Here is a 23437-nt window from a genome sequence, read left to right on the forward strand (position 1 = left end):
GTTATGTGCTGTTAATTGTTTGGGGATCCAATAAAGTCTAATTATTGTGGTTCCATCACCCTGTGTTGTCTGAGTAGTGTTACGCCCACGGTTAAGGAGGCCGGCGTTCAGTTGGGATGAGCCCTGAGCCACGCTGTCCTTCTAAAGGCGGCGGGTTTTAGTGGACGAGAGCGCCCACTGAGCCCCGTGTCTCCACAATGGGGTGCTACGCCAGATGACCTGGCCTCCACAGTCACCAGACCTGAACCCAATCACGATGGTTCGGGGTGAGCTGGACCGCAGAGTGAAGGCAAAAGGGCCAACAAGTACTAAGCATCTCTGGGAACTCTTTCAAGACTGTTGGAAGACCATTTCCGGTGACTACCTCTTGAAGCTCATCAAGAGAATACCAAGAGTGTGCAAAGCAGTAATCAAAGCAAAAGGTGGCTACTTTCAAGAACCTAGAATATAAGACATATTTTCAGTTGTTTCACACTTTTTTGTTAAGTACAGTTAGGTCCAGAAATATTTGGACAGTGACACAATTTTCGCGAGTTGGGCTCTGCATGCCACCACATTGGATTTAAAATGAAACCTCTACAACAGAATTCAAGTGCAGATTGTAACGTTTAATTTGAAGGTTTGAACAAAAATATCTGATAGAAATTGTAGGAATTGTACACATTTCTTTACAAACACTCCACATTTTAGGAGGTCAAAAGTAATTGGACAAATAAACCAAACCCAAACAAAATATTTTTATTTTCAATATTTTGTTGCGAATCCTTTGGAGGCAATCACTGCCTTAAGTCTGGAACCCATGGACATCACCAAACGCTGGGTTTCCTCCTTCTTAATGCTTTGCCAGGCCTTTACAGCCGCAGCCTTCAGGTCTTGCTTGTTTGTGGGTCTTTCCGTCTTAAGTCTGGATTTGAGCAAGGGAAATGCATGCTCAATTGGGTTAAGATCTGGTGATTGACTTGGCCATTGCAGAATGTTCCACTTTTTTGCACTCATGAACTCCTGGGTAGCTTTGGCTGTATGTATGGGGTCATTGTCCATCTGTACTATGAAGCGCCGTCCGATCAACTTTGCGGCATTTGGCTGAATCTGGGCTGAAAGTATATCCCGGTACACTTCAGAATTCATCCGGCTACTCTTGTCTGCTGTTATGTCATCAATAAACACAAGTGACCCAGTGCCATTGAAAGCCATGCATGCCCATGCCATCACGTTGCCTCCACCATGTTTTACAGAGGATGTGGTGTGCCTTGGATCATGTGCCGTTCCCTTTCTTCTCCAAACTTTTTTCTTCCCATCATTCTGGTACAGGTTGACCTTTGTCTCATCTGTCCATAGAATACTTTTCCAGAACTGAGCTGGCTTCATGAGGTGTTTTTCAGCAAATTTAACTCTGGCCTGTCTATTTTTGGAATTGATGAATGGTTTGCATCTAGATGTGAACCCTTTGTATTTACTTTCATGGAGTCTTCTCTTTACTGTTGACTTAGAGACAGATACACCTACTTCACTGAGAGTGTTCTGGACTTCAGTTGATGTTGTGAACGGGTTCTTCTTCACCAAAGAAAGTATGCGGCGATCATCCACCACTGTTGTCATCCGTGGACGCCCAGGCCTTTTTGAGTTATCAAGCTCACCAGTCAATTCCTTTTTTCTCAGAATGTAGCCAACTGTTGATTTTGCTACTCCAAGCATGTCTGCTATCTCTCTGATGGATTTTTTCTTTTTTTTCAGCCTCAGGATGTTCTGCTTCACCTCAATTGAGAGTTCCTTAGACCGCATGTTGTCTGGTCACAGCAACAGCTTCCAAATGCAAAACCACACACCTGTAATCAACCCCAGACCTTTTAACTACTTCATTGATTACAGGTTAACGAGGGAGATGCCTTCAGAGTTAATTGCAGCCCTTAGAGTCCCTTGTCCAATTACTTTTGGTCCCTTTAAAAAGAGGAGGCTATGCATTACAGAGCTATGATTCCTAAACCCTTTCTCCGATTTGGATGTGAAAACTCTCATATTGCAGCTGGGAGTGTGCACTTTCAGCCCATATTATATATATAATTGTATTTCTGAACATGTTTTTGTAAACAGCTAAAATAACAAAACTTGTGTCACTGTCCAAATATTTCTGGACCTAACTGTATTTCATTCCACATGTGTTAATTTATAGTTTTGATGCCTTCAATGTGAATCTACAATTTTCAGAGTCATGAAAATAAAGAAAGCTCTTTGAATGAGAAGGTATGTCCAAACGTTTGGTCTTTACTGTACACGGATCAGTTGTCCTGGTCACTTTGCAGAAAAACAGCCCCAAAGCATGATATCGACACCCCCATGCTTCACAGTAGGTATGATGTTCTTTGGATGCAACTCAGAGTTGTGTTTCTACCAAACACTTCTACTTTGGTTTCATCAGACCATATGACATTCTCCCAATACTCTTCTGGATAATCCAAATGCTCTCTAGTAAACTTCAGACGGGCCAGGATGTGTAGTGGCTTAAGCAGGGGGACACGTCTGGTTCTGCAGGATCTGAGTCCCTGGCGGCGTAGTGTGTTGCTGATGGTAGCCTTTATTACGGTTGTCCCAGCTCTATGCCGGTCATTTCCTAGGTCCCCCCATGTCATTCTGGGAATTTTGCTCACCGTTCTCATGATCATTTTGAACCCATTTTTTATTATTGCTCCCACAGTCAATTTGATCACACCAAGCTGCTTGCTTATTGCAGATTCAGTCTTCCCAGCCTAGTGCAGGGCTATAATTTGGTTTCTGGTGTCCTTCAACAGCTCTTTGGTCTTCACCATAGTGGAGTTTGGAGTGTGACTGTTTGAGGTTGTGGACAGGTGTCTTTTATACTGATAAGTTCAAACAGGTGCCATTACTACAGGTAATGAGTGGAGGACAGAGGAGCCTCTTAAAGAAGGAGTTACAGGTCTGTGAAAGCCGGAAATCTTGCATGTTTTTAGGTGACTAAATACTTATTTTCCACCATAATTTGCAAATAAAATCTTGCAAAATCAGACAAGAAGATTTTATGGATTTGTTTTCTCATTTTGTCTCATAGTTGTGGTCTACCTATGATGTCAATTACAGGCCTCTCATCTTTTTAAGTGGGTGAACTTGCACAATTGGTGGCTGACTAAATACTTTTTTCCCCACTGTATATTAACTTTGCATTTGAGGTGTTATAGTTGAGGATCTTACTCCGAATTCTATGGGTATGTTATACAGTTTACTGCCGTTTAATCACATAGGGGGGTTTGTCTGTCAGTTTTTTTTAAAGTGTTTGTAATCTGTCTCATTTTGTATTTTTGATGTATTAAATTTGATATACATCTATTTTTTTCTTGGCTTTGCAGCTGTGTGCAGGCTTTTTTGTTTTACATATTGGAGAATCTCTGGTATATTTTAGTAGTGGTGCCCATCAAACTTATTTTCTCTTAATCTCATTCTATGTCTTCACAGGAAAGAAAAAGGTAAATGTTTGATCATTGTGGGTCTCCTGCTAGGAACCAGATCAATTAGGATTATGGGGATCAAGAAACCCTGTTGCTCCTTATTGGGTCTGTATTAAAATGCATATCCACCGCCATGCTATACATAGTCATATGAAAAAGTTTGGTCACCCCTATTAATGTTAACCTTTTTTCTTTATAACAATTTGGGTTTTTGCAACAGCTATTTCAGTTTCATATATCTAATAACTGATGGACTGAGTAATATTTCTGGATTGAAATGAGGTTTATTGTACTAACAGAAAATGTGCAATCTGCATTTAAACAAAATTTGACCGGTGCAAAAGTATGGGCACCTCAACATAAAAGTGACATTAATATTTTGTAGATCCTCCTTTTGCAAAAATAACAGGCTCTAGTCGCTTCCTGTAGCTTTTAATGAGTTCCTGGATCCTGGATAAAGGTATATTTGACCATTCCTGTTTACAAAACAATTCCAGTTCAGTTAAGTTTGATGGTCGCCGAGCATGGACAGGACACTTCAAATCATTCCACAGATGTTCAATGATATTCAGGTCTGGGGACTGGGATGGCCATTCCAGAACATTGTAATTGTTCCTCTGCATGAATGCCTCAGTAGATTTGGAGCGGTGTTTTGGATCATTGTCTTGCTGAAATATCCATCCCCTGCGTAACTTCAACTTCGTCACTGATTCTTGCATATTATTGTCAAGAATCTGCTGATACTGAGTTGAATCCATGTGACCCTCAACTTTAACAAGATTCCCGGTGCCGGCATTGGCCACACAGCCCCAAAGCATGATGGAACCTCCACCAAATTTTACTGTGGGTAGCAAGTGCTTTTCTTGGAATGTTTTTTTGCCTCCTTGCATAATGCCTTTTTGGATGACCAAACAACTCAATCTTTGTTTCATCAGTCCACAGGACCTTCTTCCAAAATGTAACTGGCTTGTCCAAATGTGCTTTTGCATACCTCAGGCGACTCTGTTTGTGGCGTGCTTGCAGAAATGGCTTTTTTCGCATCACTCTCCCGTACAGCTTCTCCTTGTGCAACGTGCGCTGTATTGTTGACCGATGCACATTGACACCATCTGCAGCAAGATGATGCTGCAGGTCTTTGGAGGTGGTTTGTGGATTGTCCTTGACTGTTCTCACCATTCTTCTTCTCTGCCTTTCTGATATATGTTCCTCACAGTGGAAACTGACAGTTTAAATCTCTGAGACAATTTTTTGTATCCTTCCCCTGAACAACTATGTTAAATAATCTTTGTTTTCAGATCATTTGAGAGTTGTTTTGAGGAGCCCATGATGCCACTCTTCATAAGAGATTCAAATAGTAGAACAACTTGCAAGTGGCCACCTTAAATATCTTTTCTCATGATTGGATACACCTACCTATGACATTCAAAGCTCAATGAGGTTACAAAACCAATTTAGTGCTTTAGTAAGTCAGTAAAAAGTAGTTAGGAGTGTTCAAATCAAGAAATTGATAAGGGTTCTTTAATTGGCATTTGCTAATTAAATAATGCGTATTGCGCTCTGTGTGCCGTGTTTATGCCACACGTGTGTTCTCAGTGTGCTATCCGTGATAACACATGGAGAACGGGAACTTTCTATTTACCTGTCCCTGACGTTGCTGTCCGTGGTGCTGATCTACGGTCTCGGGTCCTGCCGACTCCCCGCTGCTGCTGCTTCTGGCCTGCAGTGGAGTGAATATGCTATGAGCATAATGAGCGGGGGTCGGAAGCGAGTGACAGCAGCGGCAGAGACAGCAGCGCTGGAGGTGAGTATAGAAATTCTTTTTATTTCATAGGCACGTGTGTTTTCTCCAGTGCGTGTCACACAGATCACATCCGTGTGACAACCGTGATGCCGGAGAAAAACAAACATGTCTAAGTGTGGAGCACACGGGCACGCGTATGCTCCACACGGACATACGGTCCATGGCAAAACACGGACATGAGCGCAGACCCATTGATTTTAATGGGTCTACGTGTGCCCGTGTCTCCGGCACGTGAGGAAACGGACCAAACACGAACCGGAGACACAGACGTGTGAAGGAGGCCTCACGCTGAGCGCTTACACCAGGGTTTATGTGTAAGTCTCTGAAAAACATGATTCAGACTAAATTCCCAATGACAAATTCACTATAATGAGGAGGAGGGAGTCACTTTGAACACTTTGTGGTCCGGGGTTGTCCATCTTTTTATGCGTCTTTTTATGCGTGCACAAGTGTGGTCAACAACAGTTTTGTTCACTTTGAAAAAAAGGACACCGATGACCAGAGGCCAAACTAAGGGGTGCTTCACACACAGCGAGCTCACTGCCGAGATCGCTGCTGAGTCACGCTTTTTGTGACGCAGCAGTGACCTCATTAGCGATCTCGCTGTGTGTGACACTGAGCAGCGATCTGGCCCCTGCTGCGAGATCGCTGCTCGTTACACACAGCCCTGGTTCGTTTTCTTCAAAGCCGCTCTCCTGCTGTGACACACAGATCGCTGTGTGTGACAGCAAGAGAGCGACAAATGAAGCGAGCAGGGAGCAGGAGCCGGCGTCTGACAGCTGAGGTAAGCTGTATCCAAGATAAACATCGGGTAACCAAGGTGGTTACCCGATATTTACCTTAGTTACCAGCCTCTGCAGCTCTCACGCTGCCTGTGCTGCCGGCTCCGGCTCTCTGCACATGTAGCTGCTGTACACATCGGGTTAATTAACCCGATGTGTACAGCAGCTAGGAGAGCAAGGAGCCAGCGCTAAGCAGTGTGCGCGGCTCCCTGCTCTCTGCACATGTAGCTGCATTACACATCGGGTTAATTAACCCGATGTGTACTGTAGCTAGGAGAGCAAGGAGCCAGCGCTCAGTGTGCGCGGCTCCCTGCTCCCTGCTCACACTGGTAACTAATAAACATCAGGTAACCATACCCGATGTTTACCTTAGTTACCAGTCTCCGCAGCTTCCAGACGGCGGCTCCGTGCAAGCGCAGCGTCGCTTGCACGTCGCTGCTGGCTGGGGGCTGTTCACTGGTCGCTGGTGAGATCTGCCTGTTTGACAGCTCACCAGCGACCATGTAGCGATGCAGCAGCGATGCTGACCAGGTCAGATCGCTGGTCGGATCGCTGCTGCATCGCTAAGTGTGAAGGTACCCTAAGTCCAGAGTTACTCTGCTGCCTCATTAGTAAATGGATCCGTCGTTGGTTTCACCTGAATCACGCATTTTGGAGATGTAGACAGACACTCTAATGTAAGTGCTCAGCATAGAGCACAGTTATATGAACTGAACCAAAATGATCTATACCCATATTGCCACCAATAACATTCAACTGAATTAAAAAAAAAAAACTGAAAAAGTCCCCACTCAGGTCTGTCACCTGTTAATGGAAATATAGGGGGCTTCCACATTACTGGTAGCACAAAGACTCTGAAAAAGCACTATGGCTCGCCCTCAAAAAAAAAAAAAGAAATCCAGCAAAATCTGCCCTCCAAATTCAAATGCCACCCTCCCTTCTGAGTACCACAATTTGTCTAAACCGCAGTTAACGTTCATATGTTTGGGATTGTTGCAGTGAGGCGAGCCCGCTTAATAGATGTGATATGTGTCTCCAGAAGCAGGAACTGAGCACAATGTAGGGGCACTACAATGTATGACCACTGGGTGTTTTCCAGAGACAAAATCGTCACTACACCCATAGATGAATTCCCAGAGGGGTATAGTTTCCAAAATCTGATCACTTGAGGGGGTTTTTGCTGTTCTCCCTCCTAAGGGCTTTACAAATGGAGTCCTCAAACCATTTTAGGAAAATGTGTGCTCCAGAAGTTAAATGGCCCTCCTTCCCTCCCGAGCCCTATGGTATGGCCAAACAGTACTGTACAGTCATAGGTAGGGTATCACCAAGTTCAGGAGAAATTGTAAAATACAAAAAAGTGGCCTTTTTTAACTATTCCCCTTGTGAAAATTGAAAATTTGGGGTTAAAACAACATTTCAGTGGTAAAAATGTAATTATGTTCTTCACTGTCCAATAGTATAACCTTTTGTGACACAGCTGTGGTGTCAATATGTGCATTGCACCCCTATATGAATTAATTGAGGGGTGCAGTTTTTAAAATGGGGTCACTTGTGGAGGATTTCTGCTCTTCTGCCACCTCAGGGGCTCTGCCAATGTGACATGGCACCCGCAAACTGTTCCAGAAAATTGTAAAGTCTAATATGACGTTTCTTTCCTTCTGAGCTTTGCCCTATGTCTCAAAAGTATTTTTGACCACATATGGGGTATTGGTAAACTCAGGAGAAATTGTATAAAAAATTGTAATGTAAATTTTCTCCTATTACCCTTTTTGAAAATTAAAACTTTGGGGCCAAAGTAACATTTTAATGGAAAAAGCCCAATGTTATACAATTCTGTATATCTTTGGAGAGTTAAAATTGCTCACTATACCCCAATATGAATTCCTTGAGAGGTGTAGTTTCACTTGTGAGGGGATTCTGCTGATTTAGCATGTGAGGGGATCTTCAAATGTGACATGGCGTTCGCTATTGATTCCAGCCAATTTTGAGTTCCAAAAGTCAAATGGTGCTCCTTCCCTTCTAATCCCTGCCGTGAGCCCAAACAGTAGTTTTCCACCACTTATGGGGTATCGACATACTCAAGAAAAATTGTATGGTGCACGTCTTCCTGATAACTTTGTGAAAATGCAAAATATGGGGATAAAGTAACATTTATGTGGGAGAAAGTAAAATTTTCATTTTTTTCCTTCCACATTGCATTAGTTTCTGTGAAGCACCTGAAGGGTTAATAAAATTCTTGGATGTGATTTTGCGCAGTTTTAGAGTGCAGTTTTCAGAATGGTGTCACTTAGAGGTATTTTCTGACACCAACGCCCCTTAAAGTCACTTTAAATGTAATCTAGTCTTTAAAAAATTGGTTTTGTAAATTTTGTTGGCAAAATGAGAAATTGCTGATAATCTTTTAACCCTTGTAACTTCCTAAAGAAAAAAAAAAATAATGTTTCAAAAATTGTGCTCATGTAAAGTAGACATGTGGTAAATGTAGTGTGGTCAAGGAGTTAAATATGCAAATTGCGTCTTCTGAGATGAAGAGGACTAGAACTCTAGTGCCACCTACTGGAACTAGCAATCCTAAAAGTCAATATCACATTTTGTAAAATAGATAGAAAGGGGCCAAACTCTTTAACACTAGAAGTCCCAGGAATTTCAAGCTCCATAGGATTCCAATGGTAGAAATGTCAAACGACCCCTCTCTGGGACTTCTAGTGTTAAAAGTAAAAGCAAAGTGGATAAGATTGCATGAAAACTCATGTGAATTTTGTAGTCTGTTTTTTTTCCCTACAGACATCTACGGGTGCCTGAAAAACCACAAATATATTATCAAGTATGGAATTGTGACCAAAAATATTGCAATTGCATAAAAAACACACAACCAAATGCAATAAATAGCACATAGCTATTGCGTATTTTGGTATGGAGTCCTGTGAAAAATATGCTAAGGAAAAAAAACGTACAAAAAACGAAGCTTTTCCGCAAGCAGGATCGTGGTCTAAGGTTCCAATGATGATAAATTAAGAGCTTAATTCTGCACTTTATATAAACTGAAATATGAATATACTAATGTACATATTGTACTAGAAATGAGCCATACATACACCTTACAGCAGTAATTACTTGCAGGAATTGTACATAGGAGCACATGTAGATATGGTGACGTCATATAGATCTGTTGTATGAGAGTCCGGAGTCATTACCTGTCTCGTGGGGGTTCACTTCTTGACCTTGATGACTGTTTCTGCTCCTGGTCTGCTGCTTGTAAAGATGGCTCGGACCCTTTGCTTCGATCAGACTGTAAACTAGCAGGTGAGGTGTCTTGAGAACCAGCCGTTGCGGCAGTACTTAAAGGTGTTTGAGATCTGGATCGCTCTTGAAGTCTGGCTTTCTTTTCCCTTGGCGCATCAGAACCAGCACCAGTACCAGTGTCACTTAATGTACCATCCTGACTCGGAGGCTGCTGCGGCCCGCTTCCAAAAAACCAAGCTCCTGATTTTGTGAGAATTTCTTGTTGTTTTCGGCACAGATTACAAACCCACATAACCTAATGAAGAAAACAACAGATAAAGGTGTGAGAAAAGCCCCCAAAACCCCACAACGTTATTAAAAACAATAATCTCACACTAATCACTATAACCTGACACATGCAATATAAAGACACATGCAATAAAGAAATAACTTTATAATAAACAAAAAAGGTTACAAAGAAATATATTAACTCATTTAATTTTCTATATTTTATGTACCAATGCCTCGCAGCTTTTCAAGATCTCTTCTTGCAGTCATTCAATAGTGACTGTTTCCAGTGAAAAGTCAGTCCTGTATAGACAGTGTTCAATTCGGTAAAACCGCGACAAATCATCCAACTTTGTGTCCATCAGTCACATGATTATAACAAGATTTTTACCCCTTGTAAACAAAAAATCTTATTGTATAACTGTAAGAAGAGATCTTAAAGGGGTTGTCCACTACTTGGACACCCCCACTCATTCCCCTTGTTCACCCATGTAAAATTAAATAAGCCTATACTCACCTCCGGTGCGGCCATGGTTTCAGCAATGTCTGACGTCTCGTTCCCAGGGTCCCCATGATACTATTATAACATGCGAACCCTGCAACCAATCGGCGTCTGGCATCTGTCTCCCCGCCTTCAGACATTTGAGCAGGATGTGAACACTGCGTTGACTTCCTGCTCAAATTTCTGAAAGTGGGGTGAAGGAAGCTGGCACTTATTGGTCGCAGGGGTCGCATGTCATGACAATGTCACGTGGTTCCCAGGAATGCGACTTCAGACATCGCTGGAAACGCGGCCGCACCGGAGGTGAGTATAGGCTTATTTATTTTTCTAGCGCAAACAAGGGGAATGAGAAGGGACTAATCAGTGTACAATCCTTTTCAAGGTACATTCCCAAGATCAATGTTGGTTGAGCTTTTGACGCAGTAGAATTTATGCACCTTAGGATACCTGCGTTTTTTTTATTGTGTTTTTGTGTGCGTTTTTGACACATCATGTTTTTTGCATTTTTGACACTGCTTTTTTTTTGTGTTTTTCACACTGCGTGTTTATCGCATTTTTGACACTGCATTTTATTTCCCTCGGTTTGGTGTTTCATCCTTTAAATAAAGCTGCTTTGTTTTTGAAACTTCCTGATATTGACATCATTAGGTGCAGATTACATGCTTTTCTTATGTGGTTTCCACCACATAAACGCACGAAAAATGCATATGTGTATTTTACCTGCAGATTTTTCGGTTCCTATACAAGACTATGGGGACATTCTGCACAGAGAATTCAGCTACCACAGGATGTGACATGATAACCTGGAATGGGGGCGCCTAGACTGGCCATCAGGATAGGGACCCTAAACTCTCCCTTTTTCCAGAAGGACTTCAGATAGTGAAGCGGTCTGGACCACCAGCCTAGCCATAAATCCTGAACAGCCCTGGTCTAATAAACCCTCTCCCCGACCCCCAGAGAGGGCTGGGACAGGATGAATCCCACAAAAACAGACAGTGGAAAACCAAAGCTCAGACTCACTGCAAGCACACACTAGGGTAAAGACAATACATGCTCAGGGAGAAATAAAGTATAGAGAGGAAATAAACAAACAAGGATATTTTCACAGCATACCACTCAGCAGTTCACCAATAGCTGGATCACCATGCACAATGACCAGTATCTCTAGACCAAAGCTAAAGCTATAATTGGCATGAGAGACCAGGTTGCACCATCTTTTAAAGGGCATAGGGGACTGTTATAGGCCCTTAGCAACCTGTGACCCCAGCAGCAAGTCACAGGCCAGCAGGATTTAACTCCTGCTTGACTGATCATCAGTGAGCAAAAAAACGGTCGACGCACGGCTCTGACTGAGCGACTCAAAATCACCAGGTGGCGTGTCACCTGGTCTGGGTGGCAAACAGGCAGATGAGGGGCCACGTCCCTCCAGGGCACAAATATTTCAGCCTCCAGGCCCGGCTCATATATAAAGCCCCACCCCTTTTGGGGGTTAAAGTGCCGGACCTGGCATTCGTACGTCGGGCCCCGCACCCGGAAAGTTGCGTTCCTCAAATGGTCCTTCTCTGTGTAGGTCCGGGACAGGACCTCCGCCTTCCTTTTCTCCCGGGCGGCGATCTCTTTACCCAGCTGGCGCCGCTGCGGCTCCCAATACTGAGCATCTGCTGTCGGCTACGTCTCCTCTGGCGTGGGGGCCAGGCCCAGCCGGAGTCCCTCCGTTCCCGACTACGACCGACACCTTCGGCAATGGAGGTCCCTGCTGTGACAAGGCCCGCTCTGCTGCCTTGCAGCTACATCCCCGCAGTGCCTCAGCCGAGGCCGGGAGGTTTGGAGCGGCCAGTTTTGCTTGAGGTGCTGGCTTCCGGTCGGGGACCGCCTCTGCTGTGGCCAGGTGGACTGCCGTGGCCGTTGTCGTCTCGGGTATTGCCTCTTCCGGGACCGGGATCAATATAGGGTTCAGGACCGGACGCGGCACCTTCCGGGCGCTTGTCTGGCGAGGAGCCAGTAAGGGTGCCGGGGTGGTAACGGGCTTGCTGCTGGCGGCTTCCGCTGCCGGGTCCTCGTGGGCTGACGGAACGGGTACCGCTGCCGGTGTTGGTGGCAGCGGACTGAGCGGGGTATCAGCAACAGGTGCGGGCGGCGAGGGAGGCAGCGTGGCGGGCAGGGGCAGACCGGGCCCCTCAGCCTGGTCGGCCGGTCCCTGGGGGACATAGGGGCGTTGGTCACTTACCCGCTCCTCCGAGGCTGCCTCCACTTCACGGGCCCGAACGGCTGCAGCTAATTCCGCCATTTCAGCCGTCCATCGTTTGAGCAGGAAGCTCGCCTGCGCCTGGATCCGGCGGCACATACGCTCCGTCTGGGCTTCTACCAAGTCGGCTGTTCCGGGCATGAGCTCCTTCGCTGCGGGCTTGCCAGACAGATCGGCCATGCTGCACGGTTGGTGGTATCCAGGAAAAAGAAGGGTGGCAGGGTCCTGGAGTCCCTGCCCTTTTTCTGCTCGGTCACATGTCGCAGAATCTTCGCCCGCCCCACCTTGTTCTTTTGCCGGCACTTCTTTTTTGCGGCTTGTTAGTTTCGTTTTACCACCTCGGGGTTCACCTTCCTGCCGTGTTCCCAGGGGGCGGGGCTTCGGCTTTCGCGCCCTTTTCTCCGGGAAGAAGACGCTGGGCTGTAGTTTTCGCGCCCACAAATGGCGGCAAAAATGGCGACTTCTGAAAATTTAGCAACAGATCACCGCTGACTGTCCAATACAAGGCGCACTTCCACAAGGTAAGTGGATGGGTAAGTATCCTGTTCGTGACGCTAGATTTCGGGGTGTGCCGCCCCCCGTGCCAGCAGGCGGCACTGCTCGGATCCGGGCCTTCAGGGGTGGTGGCTCGAGGGTCTCCGGACCCAGGGGTCTCGCGGACACGCCGAATAAATGGGGGGACATAGATGTACGGGCTAGGCCGTATTAAGTTCGTGACGCCACCCACGGTGTGTGGTGAGTTGGGACACCACTGCTGCTGTTATGGGGCCCCCGGGGGAGGTGTAGCGGCAGCAAGTTGTTAACCCCTCCGTGGGTAGGGATGGTGGCCCCGGGACCCAGTGGCTCTGGTGCAGGGTGTAGCGACGGCAGGGGAATGTGTGTTTACTCACAGTCAATAATTCACACAAGTATCTGGTAAACCAAGGTGATGGTGGCCAGTGCCGCGGCCGGCTGCATTCGGGTCCCCTACCTGGCTGGTGGTCTCTATCCTTTTCCTCTGCACTGTTTTGTGTAACGTGGACTTCCTAGTCTGGAACGTAGGAGTCCGCTCCCGGCTGCATGTGGCCCGAGAAGCCGTGCCCAAGACGCTGGCCCGTGGGATCTATGGGCCCTGGTGGTGACCTCTTATCCCTATCGGTGGGCTGTTGTCTTCTATGAGGGATTTTGGGTGGGACAGGACCTCTAGTCCTGTCCTCAATCGGTTAATTAACCAGTCCGCTTGTTTCCGGTTCTGGCTTCAGGGTCCGAGTACCCTCCTTTTGTGCTCCGGTTTCCGGGTCGGTTCCCTGTGTCGGTATCGGTGGGCTACAACCCTGTCCCGGTCCACCTCGGTTCTGCCGTGCCATCTTCTTGTCTCCTGCTGACGGAGACCACTGTCTGCCTCCTAGCCAAGGCACCAGTGCTCCTACCCTGGTACCGTTCAACTTGAACTTCTCCAGCTGGAGCTACACTTAGCTCCAGCCTACACTCCTCTCCAAACTGAACTCCAAACTGATCTGCTTATTTTCCCGCCCCGGGCTGTCTAGACCCCTGGGTGGGCGTATCCCAATCGCATGGTCACGCCCACTGGTGTGTCTGTCTTTCACTAAGGGGGTTGACTAGAGTTTCTAGGTTGGCTGTGTGTTGCCTAATGAGGGAAGGTGTTATAAGGGGGCCTATTTGTGACTACCTGGTTTGCCAGGGTGTCACATTAGCGTGCTATATATTTTTCTCTATCTCTAAGCATTAGTAAGATATTGCTGCATTAGCCTATTGAAATTCTATCAGTAGCCTCCCCAGCATGTTTCACCACTACCTTCTTCAGTGGTGATGACACCAGTGTGGTGAAATATTATGGTAAGGTAACTGATAGAATTTGATTTTGGTGTCACATTTCGCCATGTAGCCCTTTATGCAGTGTTTTTTATTTATAAGTTTATGCCATTTTAATTCTTTATTACTTACTTAGTATACTATGTGCACAACTATTAGGCATGTTTGTATTTTTGATTAAACATTTTATTATTGAACAATTACAGTACTGTTGGTGACTCCAAATGGTTAAAAAAAACTGAATATTTAAGAAATTGAGGGTTTTGTCTTTCTCAGGATAATATCTATATGTGTATAGTTAGTGGGCAACCATTAGTGTGCAGAATTATGCAACTACGGTAAAATGCTAATTTTCCCATCTCAATTTGTGATATTTTTTTTTATTTGTTAAAGTGAGAATAATAACCAAAAAACTTTAAATTTCTAATTTAAAAAAACAAAACATATTAATGACTAATATAGCTGCCCTCCTTTTCAATAACAGTCATAAACCTTCCACCCATGGAGTCTGACAGCTTCTAAATCTGTTGACGTTCAACTTTTTGGGTAGCACCAACCACAGCATCCCAGACACTGTTCAGAGGTGACTGCTTTCCTTCACCGTAAATCTCTCATTTAAGAAGGGTCCACCAGTTCTCAAATGCCCAAACTGACCTATAATCATGATGTGACCCATGCATAAAAGGGTTTTGATTGGGTGGCATGGTGATTTTGGAGCTATCATAGGGACCTTGCACAAGAGTATTTGCAATATGATCCATTCTCTCAAATCTATAGTGTTGGCCCAAAGTGGGAGTCATTACCACTAGACCTCCATATGACATTTGTGGAAATTTTTTGTATCAAGCTGAAACCCTGACAAGCCTCCTGATGATCTCGCTTTTTCATCTATGCGGGGGGAGAAACGAGTAGAGGCGGATATTGTCTGAAACTTGTTATGACTGTCAATTATTCTGCAATCTTTTATATTGTTGTCATATTATGTTGACACAAATGGTTTAAAATTGCGTGGTTAACTTACCAGATTTCCACAGAAACACAAGTAATGTGGTATGCACTTTGTCTCACTATTATGTTCTACCCCTTTCTGATGTATCGTTATTCTCCTGCCTGTATCTATATTTGAGCAACAGGGTCAGTGAGGATAAGTCTTCAAGGAACAGGGGCATCACTTGTATTGTTTAGGGTGTTTTCACTCTGTGATTATGTAGGTGACATCTTTTGAGGGTTAACTTAAGCCCCTATCACCTCCTTATCATTGGTGAGACGGTATATATTTTTTGCTAGTTTCTAATTATGTGTTGTATTGTCTGAATGTTTTATTATTGTCTTAAGGGGGCTTTAGACGCTATGACATCGCTAATGTGAACTCGTTGGAGTCACGGAATTGGTGACGCACATCCGGCCGCATTAGTGATGCTGTTGCGTGTGACACCTATGAGCGATTTTGCATCGTCGCAAAAACGTGCAAAATCGCTCATCGGTTACATGTGGGTCCATTCTCAAAAATCGTTACTGCAGCAGTAACGAAGTTGTTCCTCGTTCCTGCGGCAGCACACATCGCTCCGTGTGACACCGCAGGAACGAGGAACCTCTCCTTACCTGCCTCCTGGCTGCTATGCGGAAGGAAGGAGGTGGGCGGGATGTTACGTTCCGCTCATCTCCGCCCGTCCGCTTCTATTGGGCGGCGGTTCAGTGACGCAGCTGTGACGTCACTGTGACGCTGAACGAACCGCCCCCTTAGAAAAGAGGCGGTTCGCCGGTCACAGCGATGTCGCCGGGCAGGTAAGTAGTGTGACGGGTCTGGGCGATGTTGTGCGGCACAGGCAGCGATTTGACCGTGTCGCACAACAGATGGGGGCAGGTACCCACGCTAGCGATATCGGTACCGATATCGTAGCGTGTAAAGCGGCCTTTAGGGGTATTAGTTTTTGACATCTCTTACTATTTTTTATTGTTATCTAATAAATGTCACATTTTAATTTAGCTTATGGTAATTTTTCTGGTTTAGTGTTATATGACCCCAGGCAATATTTTCAATTAATGCCGCTGTACATGTACGTACCTGTACGGCACTACGATTACGCCAGCTCACAAGCAGACCCAGTGAAATCATCCGCAGGTGTCAGTTAACGCCCTGCAGTGATGCCCATGTTCAGTGCTAGCATTTAATCCTCTCACGATATGCTGTCAATGGTGAAAGCGAGATCAATATTGATGTGGAAGGAGCTCCCACTCTCCTCAAATTATTATAACACAATTGCAATCATGTTGTGCCAATGGTTTCCATGGTAAATGAATAATGGCTGAGAGGTCACCCCGGTATAGGGGCCTGTGAGGTTCTGTCTTGGGCAGGACCTGACACTAGTGATGGCCGGGACCGATGGACCTAACCAGACTTAAAAAAAAAAAAAAAAAAAAACAATTCCGGCCCAGAATTGATCCTGGATATCTGGCCGCCACTTCTGGGGTAGCTGCAGGCTGCTATTTTTAGGCTGGAAGGGGCCAATAACCATGGGCCTCCCCAGCCTGAGAATACCCCAGCTGTCAGCTTCACCTTGGCTGGTGATCCAATTTAGGGGGGACCCCACGTTTGTTTTTGTTATTTAATTTTAAATAAATAATTTAAAACAACAGTGTGTGGTGACCTCTGTTTTGAATTACCAGCCAAGGCAAACCTGACAGCTGCGGTGTGAAGGCTGCAGGTGTCTGCATTACCTTAGCTGGCTGCCAAAAATATGGGGGACCCCACATCAATTTTTTTTTTATTTATTTATTTTTTTAAATATTGAATTTGGGGCTAAATACAAGGCGAAACACCCTTTAGTGCCACATGAAAGACACTAAAGGGTGCTAGCTTAAAATATGTAGGGGAATGGGACATTATATATGTGTTTGTCTAATCTATATTTTGACAGCATGTAAAAGTCCATGTTAAAAAAGGACATCACACGGACAACACACAGATGACATGGATGTCACACAAAGAGACTAGGAGAGGGTAAAAACGCACACGCACACCAATCACATGACATACGGAATGACATTTGAATGTCACTCGCATCTCATTCCAAGATGATTCAAGAGCAACAACACAGCTATATTTTACATGCAGATGTGAGTGAACCCTTAAAGTGACATTGGTCAGAATTGAAAAAATTGGCCTGGTCAGCAAAATAAAAACAGGCTTCAGGGCGAAGTGGTTAAGGCCATTACTAGCTAGCCAAGCAGTGGAGTACTGTGATGCATGCAATGGAGCATTGCATAAAAATTATGGATTTTTGTGAGGCTTGCTGTGATGTGGCAGTGGGCTTACCGTATACATTCTGATCAAATAACCAAGAATCTCTTGTTCAGTTTTGTGAATTTTGATTAACAGCAGATGAATGTATAATATTTGGATGTGCGGTCCATGTTCCTTTTTTATTTTGTGGCCCTGCAGCTGTTGCAAAACTACAACTGCCACCATGCTTTGACAGGTTGGGATGATGGGAGCTGTAGTTTGGCAACAGCTGCAGAACCACTCAAATTGTGCAAAACTGCTGTCTCCATACAAGAGTGTTACAGAACTTGTGGCCCCCAGCAGCGGACCTCCGCCATAATAATGTCAGCAGAACACTCCCATAAAACTGTCAGCACGAGCAGATCTCCCCCATAACAGTGTCAGTGTGACGCCCTGGACAAGCCAGGTAGTCACAGACATAACACCACACACACCCCCTTCCCTAGACAGTCACAACAGTCAACCAAAAACCCTTGTTGCCTCCCTCCAGGGTCTGATGTCCACACCAGGTGGGGCGGAGCCAGGCGGTTGACCCCACCCACCGAGGAGTTCACAGGTCTGGAGGCGGGAAAACAGAGAGATTCGTGTAGACAGTGAAAGTGAGAGGACACGAAACTGTCGGTGTCTGGGTAGGGGCCCAGACACAAACAGCAAGGTTGGCAGACGGTGGTGGCCATCTGCAGGAGTTAGTGAATCTCAGCAGAGCCGCAGGACCGAGGTCGGGCATTGGCCCACCGGTACCGAACCGGGGAGCGGAGTGAAGCTAAGCACACAGGCAGGGCCATCGGACCCTGACCAGGCTTTGTGCCGCCGACAATAGTCAAATCCGAGTGTGACAGGAACCCCAGGGGTTTCCCAACAACCAAGACCCGACAGAAGGGAACAGTCCACACCGTGAGGATATACAGCCACCGCCATAGGCTAGAAATCCAAGGGCCAGCGCCTGCGGGCAAAACGGGCTCCTACGGCACCTATACGCCGGGGAGCGGACTACCGATGGGCAATCACAGGAGTCAGAACATTCTAACAGGTGCAGGGAAAGACAGCCGCCATCAGCCGTCCAGGGAGAGCACAACAACACTGCAGCTGGCTGCGGGACCCGTCCATCCAGCCGTTTGGTTTACCAGAGACTCTGTCATTGACTGTCTGAGTGAATACACCAGTGCCATCCGGCACCGCGCCGCGCTGTCCCTGCAACCCTGCACCCCCAACCATCCAGCCTCCCCGTATCACCACCGGGCCCCGGGATCACCAACCCCCTACCCACGGAGGGGACAACATCCTAGCTGCTCCCTACCATCTCTCCCGGGAACCACCATCACCAGCAGTGGTGGTGCCCATAATCACCACGACCCGTGGGTGACGTCACAAACTATCTCCCTAAACAAACCACCCCCCTTTTCACTCGTGGACGAGGTGCGCTGCTCGAGTCACCGAGCAGCAGCAGAAGCCCCGGACCCGAGCGTGGCGAGCACGTCCCCTCCGCCCGCGACATCAGCAGACCACCCCTATAACAGTGCATCAGCAGCAGATCTCCCCCATAGGAGTGCATTAGCAGCAGATCTTCCCAATAAGTGTATCAGGAACAAATCTCCCCATTACGGTGTCAGCAGACGACGCACATAACAGTACACAAGCAGATCTCCACAATAACACTGCACTCAGGAGCAGATCTCCCCCATAATGGTGCATCAGGAGCAGATCTCCCCTATAACAGTGTAAACAGCAGCAGATCTTCCCTACAACAGTACATCAGCAGTAGATCTCCCTACAACAGTACATCAGCAGTAGATCTCCCTGTAACAGTGCATCAGCAGCAAATCTTCCCCACAACAGTACATCAGGAGCAGATCTCCCCTATAACAGTGCATCAGCAGTAGATCTCCCCCATAGGAGTGCATCAGGAGAATATCTCCCCATAATGGTGCATCAGCAGCAGATCTCCTCTATTACAGTATCAGAAGCAGATCTCCCCATAAATGTACAGCAGCAGCAGATTTTCCCACAGCAATGCATCGGCAGCAGATCTCCCCCATAACACTGTATGTATTATGAGCAGATATCCCCAGAATGGTATATCAGCAGCAAATTTTCCCCATAACAGTGTCGGCAGCAGCAGATGTCACCCATATAACAGTACATCAGGAGCAGAATTCCATAAAAGTGCATCAGCAGATCTCCCCCATAACACTGCATTAGGAGCAAATTTCGACATAACAGTGCATCAGCAGATCTCCTCTGTAACAGTGCATCATCAGCAGAATTCCCCCATAACAGTACATTAGGAGCAGATCTCCCCCATAACAGTGCATCAGCAGCATATCTCACCCATAACACTGCATCAGCAAGAGATCTACCCATAACGGTGCATCAGCAGCAGATCTCCCCCATACCAGTACATCAGTAGCAGATCTCCCCCATAATAGTGTCAGGAGCATCAGATCTCCCCCATAACGGTATATCAGACGCAGATTTCCCCCATAACAGTGCATCAACAGCATATCTCACCCATAATACTGCATCAGCAGCAGTTCTATCCATATTGGTGCATCAGCAGCAGATCTCCCCCATCACAGTGCATCAGTAGCTGCAGATCTCCCTCATAATAGTGCATCAGAAGCAGATCTCTCCCTTGGCAGTGTCAGCATTATTAAATATTTTACCACATTTTTTATTTAAAAAATTTTTTCTACATTTTCTTCATCTAAAATGTATGTGCGTCTTATTTTTGGAGACGTATTATAGTTCAAAAGAAAAACCATAGTAGTAATTCTTAGGGGCATTTTGCACACAACGACATCGCAAGCCGATGCTTGCGATGCTGAGCACGGTAGTCCCCGCCCCTGTCGCAGCAGCGATATCTTGTGATAGCAGCCGTAGCGAACATTATCGCTATGGCAGCTTCACATGGACTCACCTGCCTTGCGATGTCGATCTGGCCGGCGACCCGCCTCCTTATTAAGGGGGCGGGTCATGCGGCGTCATAGCGACGTCACACGGCAGGCGGCCAATAGAAGCGGAGGGGCGGAGATGAGCGGGACGTAAACATCCGCCCACCTCTGTCCTTCCGCATAGCTGGCGTGAGCTGCAGGACGCAGGTAGGAGATGTTCCTCACTCCTGCGGCTTCACACACACAGCGATGTGTGCTGCCGCAGGAATGAGGAACAACATCGTACCTGTCGCAGTCGCGTAATTATGGAATTCCCAGACACTACACCGATGATACAATTACGACGATTTTGAGCTCGTTAATCGTATCATCTAGGATTTACACACTACGATGTTGAGTGCGACGCCGGAAGTGCGTCACTTTCGACATGACCCCTCCGACATCGCACCTGCGATGTCGTAGTGTGCAAAGTGCCCCTTAGAGTGCTATGAAACCACCTATAGCGCCACCTGGTGGAAAACAACGGAGTTAGCATTTTTATCTCGAAAACGGAACGAGATAGAAAAAAAAAGTGAGTTAAGAAATTGTAGGGTATCATCAATTCAATACGAATCGACACCTTGCATACAGAAAAGGTATGATATGAAACCCATGACAACCCCAAAACATTGAATGCTGGTCACGCATATGACGCTCAATTAACTTTGATGCTCAAAGTGGCCACTGTCTGCTGCAATGCACATCTGGACTCTGGACAGCATACTGTATCTTGCTGCACGTTGTGCAATATGGTAGGTGACACGTTTGCAATAGCATCTGTAATACGTCGTTGTAGGTCCTGCAATGTTAGTGTAGGGGTCGCATACACCTGCTGTTTGATGTGACCTCACAGAAAGAAGTCCACTGGGGTCAGGTCAGTTGAGCGTGGAGGCCACTCCACACAGCCAACATATCCAATGACTTGTAAGAAGGTCTCCATGAGGTATCGCTTCACGTCCGCAGCCTTGTGAGTTTTACAAGTTCTAATCATAGCATTTCTGTATGCAAGGTGTCGATTCACATTGAATTGATGATGCCCTACAACTTTGTAATTCACTTTTTTTCTCTATCTCGTTCCGTTTTCGAGAAAAAAATGCTAACTCCGTTGTTTTTCATCAGGTGGCGCTACAGGTGGATTCATTGCGTAGCGCATGGCTACTTTACTATGTCGCTGACGGAGGAGGGGACGCTGCGCTCTCCCACTGCTTGGGTCCGGCTGCTGCTGCTCGGTGGCTCGAGCGATGGGCCGGATCCCGGGGACTCGAGCGGCGCTCCTCGCCCGTGAGTGAGGGTGCAGGGTCGCGGGGGCAACGCTGTGCCGCACGGCACGGTGGTACTCACTCAGCCTGAGACGATGACACAGTTCTCGGTAAAATACACGGCTTGAAAGACGGTTCCCACGGACGGCTGCTGTTGATTTTCCCCGGTAGTTAACGGTGACTGTCTCTTTCCCTGCACCTAGTACTTCTGTTGGTTCCAATGGGTTCCCACCGGTAACCCGCTCCCCGGCTTGGATATGGGCCGGAGGAGCCCCTCTTTGCCCGCAGGCGCTGGCCCTGAGAAACTGGTGCCTTGGCGGTGGCGGTGTCTCTCTCTGCTGGTTGGACTGTTGCCTTCAATCGGGACTTAGTTGTTTGGAAACCCGGAGGTCCCCTTCACTGACGGATTTGGCAAATTCACGGCGACTCCAAGCCTTGCCGGGGTCCGAAAGGCCCCTGCCAATGGTGCTGGCTTCTCCTTGTGTACCGGTCCGGTACCGCCGGGCCACCGCCCGTCCACGGTTCTTACGGCAACTCCGATAGGCCACTCCTGCAGACGGTCACCACCGTCTGCTAACCTTGCTGTCTCTGTCCGGGGCACACACCCGGACGCTCTCCGTCAGTTGCTCTACTATACTTCACTTCTACTCCTTCCACTTTCACTTCCCTAGCTCAACTCCACTCTTTTCCCGCCTCCAGGACTGTGAACTCCTCGGTGGGCGGGACCATCCGCCTGGCCCACCCCCTGGTGTGAACATCAGCCCCCGGAGGAAGGCAACAAGGATTTTTGGGTCTAGCTTTGATGTGCCTAACCGGGGTGTAGGGTGTGGTGATGTCATTACCTGTGACCCCTGGCTTGTCCAGGGCGTCACATTCCCCCTTAGCAAATTGCAGACCGTCCGCGGGCTGCCCGTCCAACACCGGTTTTATTTTTCCTTTTTTTTTTTTTTAAAACTGTAAAATATAAAAATGTAAAACGGTGACAGACATACAATTAAAATAAGATCTTCCCACATCGGGAGGTACTCTTACTTAAACGTTGCAAACGGTTAACGGTTACGGCTTCCGCTCTCTCCCACCCAAGCAACCTGGCCCTGATGCTGCCCCTAGCAAACAGGCAGCACCCCTTGACCCCAGTCCTGCACAAATTGCCCGAGCGGGTTCTGTCCTTTTTCAGGGGACCCACGTCCATGGGGAACCCCTGAAACCCCCAGAGGAATGCCACCGGTTCCGGTGGTGGCTAAGCCCCAGCCTGCTCCACTGCGGGCCCTTCCTCCAATCTGCCTCTCCGGAGGCGGCAACGGTTGGAAGCTGCAACAACACATTATTTACAAGCCACTAATGTTTGTGGTTGCCCTGCAAGTTCTCAGGCTTGTCCATAAGAAGTTCCTTATGCAGCTTTGTAACGGTCCCCACGGGGACAACGGTGCCGACAATGACCGGTTTCAATCAGCGGTAGTAGACAATCAGGTGACTTTTTCAGCAATTATTCACTTTCATTTTTACATAAACTTTCAAAACTTTCACAACTTTTCAACACACAGATGCGCTCTTACGGGGACTGGGACAACGGTGCTCCGCTGCCCTTACTCCGATTCCTCGGCATCACCTGAGGGAGGGAGTGCGGCACTCACACGGGCCTCCTGGCTGCCCCTAAGCTTCACATCCAGCGCGAACCACCCCCTCTTCCCACAGTGCCGGGTGTACTGCACCAGATCCCCCGGCATCAGGTTACGGCCCGGGTGCTCTTCTGGCAGGTGAGCATTAACATCCCGCCGAGCTATAAAAACTTCGGCCTCCAGGCCCGGTTCATAAATGAATCCATAGCCCCGGCGGACATCAAACCGCCTCACCT

The 23437-nt window shown here is 47.0% G+C and overlaps 1 protein-coding gene across 12 annotated transcripts in view; it reads right to left on the minus strand.

Annotated features, from left to right (window-relative positions):
• Window positions 1-23437, minus strand: part of RIMS1 (regulating synaptic membrane exocytosis 1) — a 545320-nt gene that overhangs the window by 368333 nt on the left and 153550 nt on the right. For all 12 annotated transcript variants that reach the window (XR_012751649.1, XM_075340212.1, XM_075340216.1 and 9 more), the window contains one exon: window positions 9236-9579. Coding sequence is in view for 11 of the 12 variants with exons in the window: in XM_075340212.1 (XP_075196327.1) it covers window positions 9236-9579 (344 nt within the window). In the remaining variant the exon portion in view is untranslated. The remainder of the gene's footprint in view (window positions 1-9235; window positions 9580-23437) is intronic.

The sequence above is a fragment of the Anomaloglossus baeobatrachus genome, chromosome 3 (assembly GCF_048569485.1).
Source record: "Anomaloglossus baeobatrachus isolate aAnoBae1 chromosome 3, aAnoBae1.hap1, whole genome shotgun sequence".
In the NCBI taxonomy this organism is placed as follows: domain Eukaryota; kingdom Metazoa; phylum Chordata; class Amphibia; order Anura; family Aromobatidae; genus Anomaloglossus; species Anomaloglossus baeobatrachus.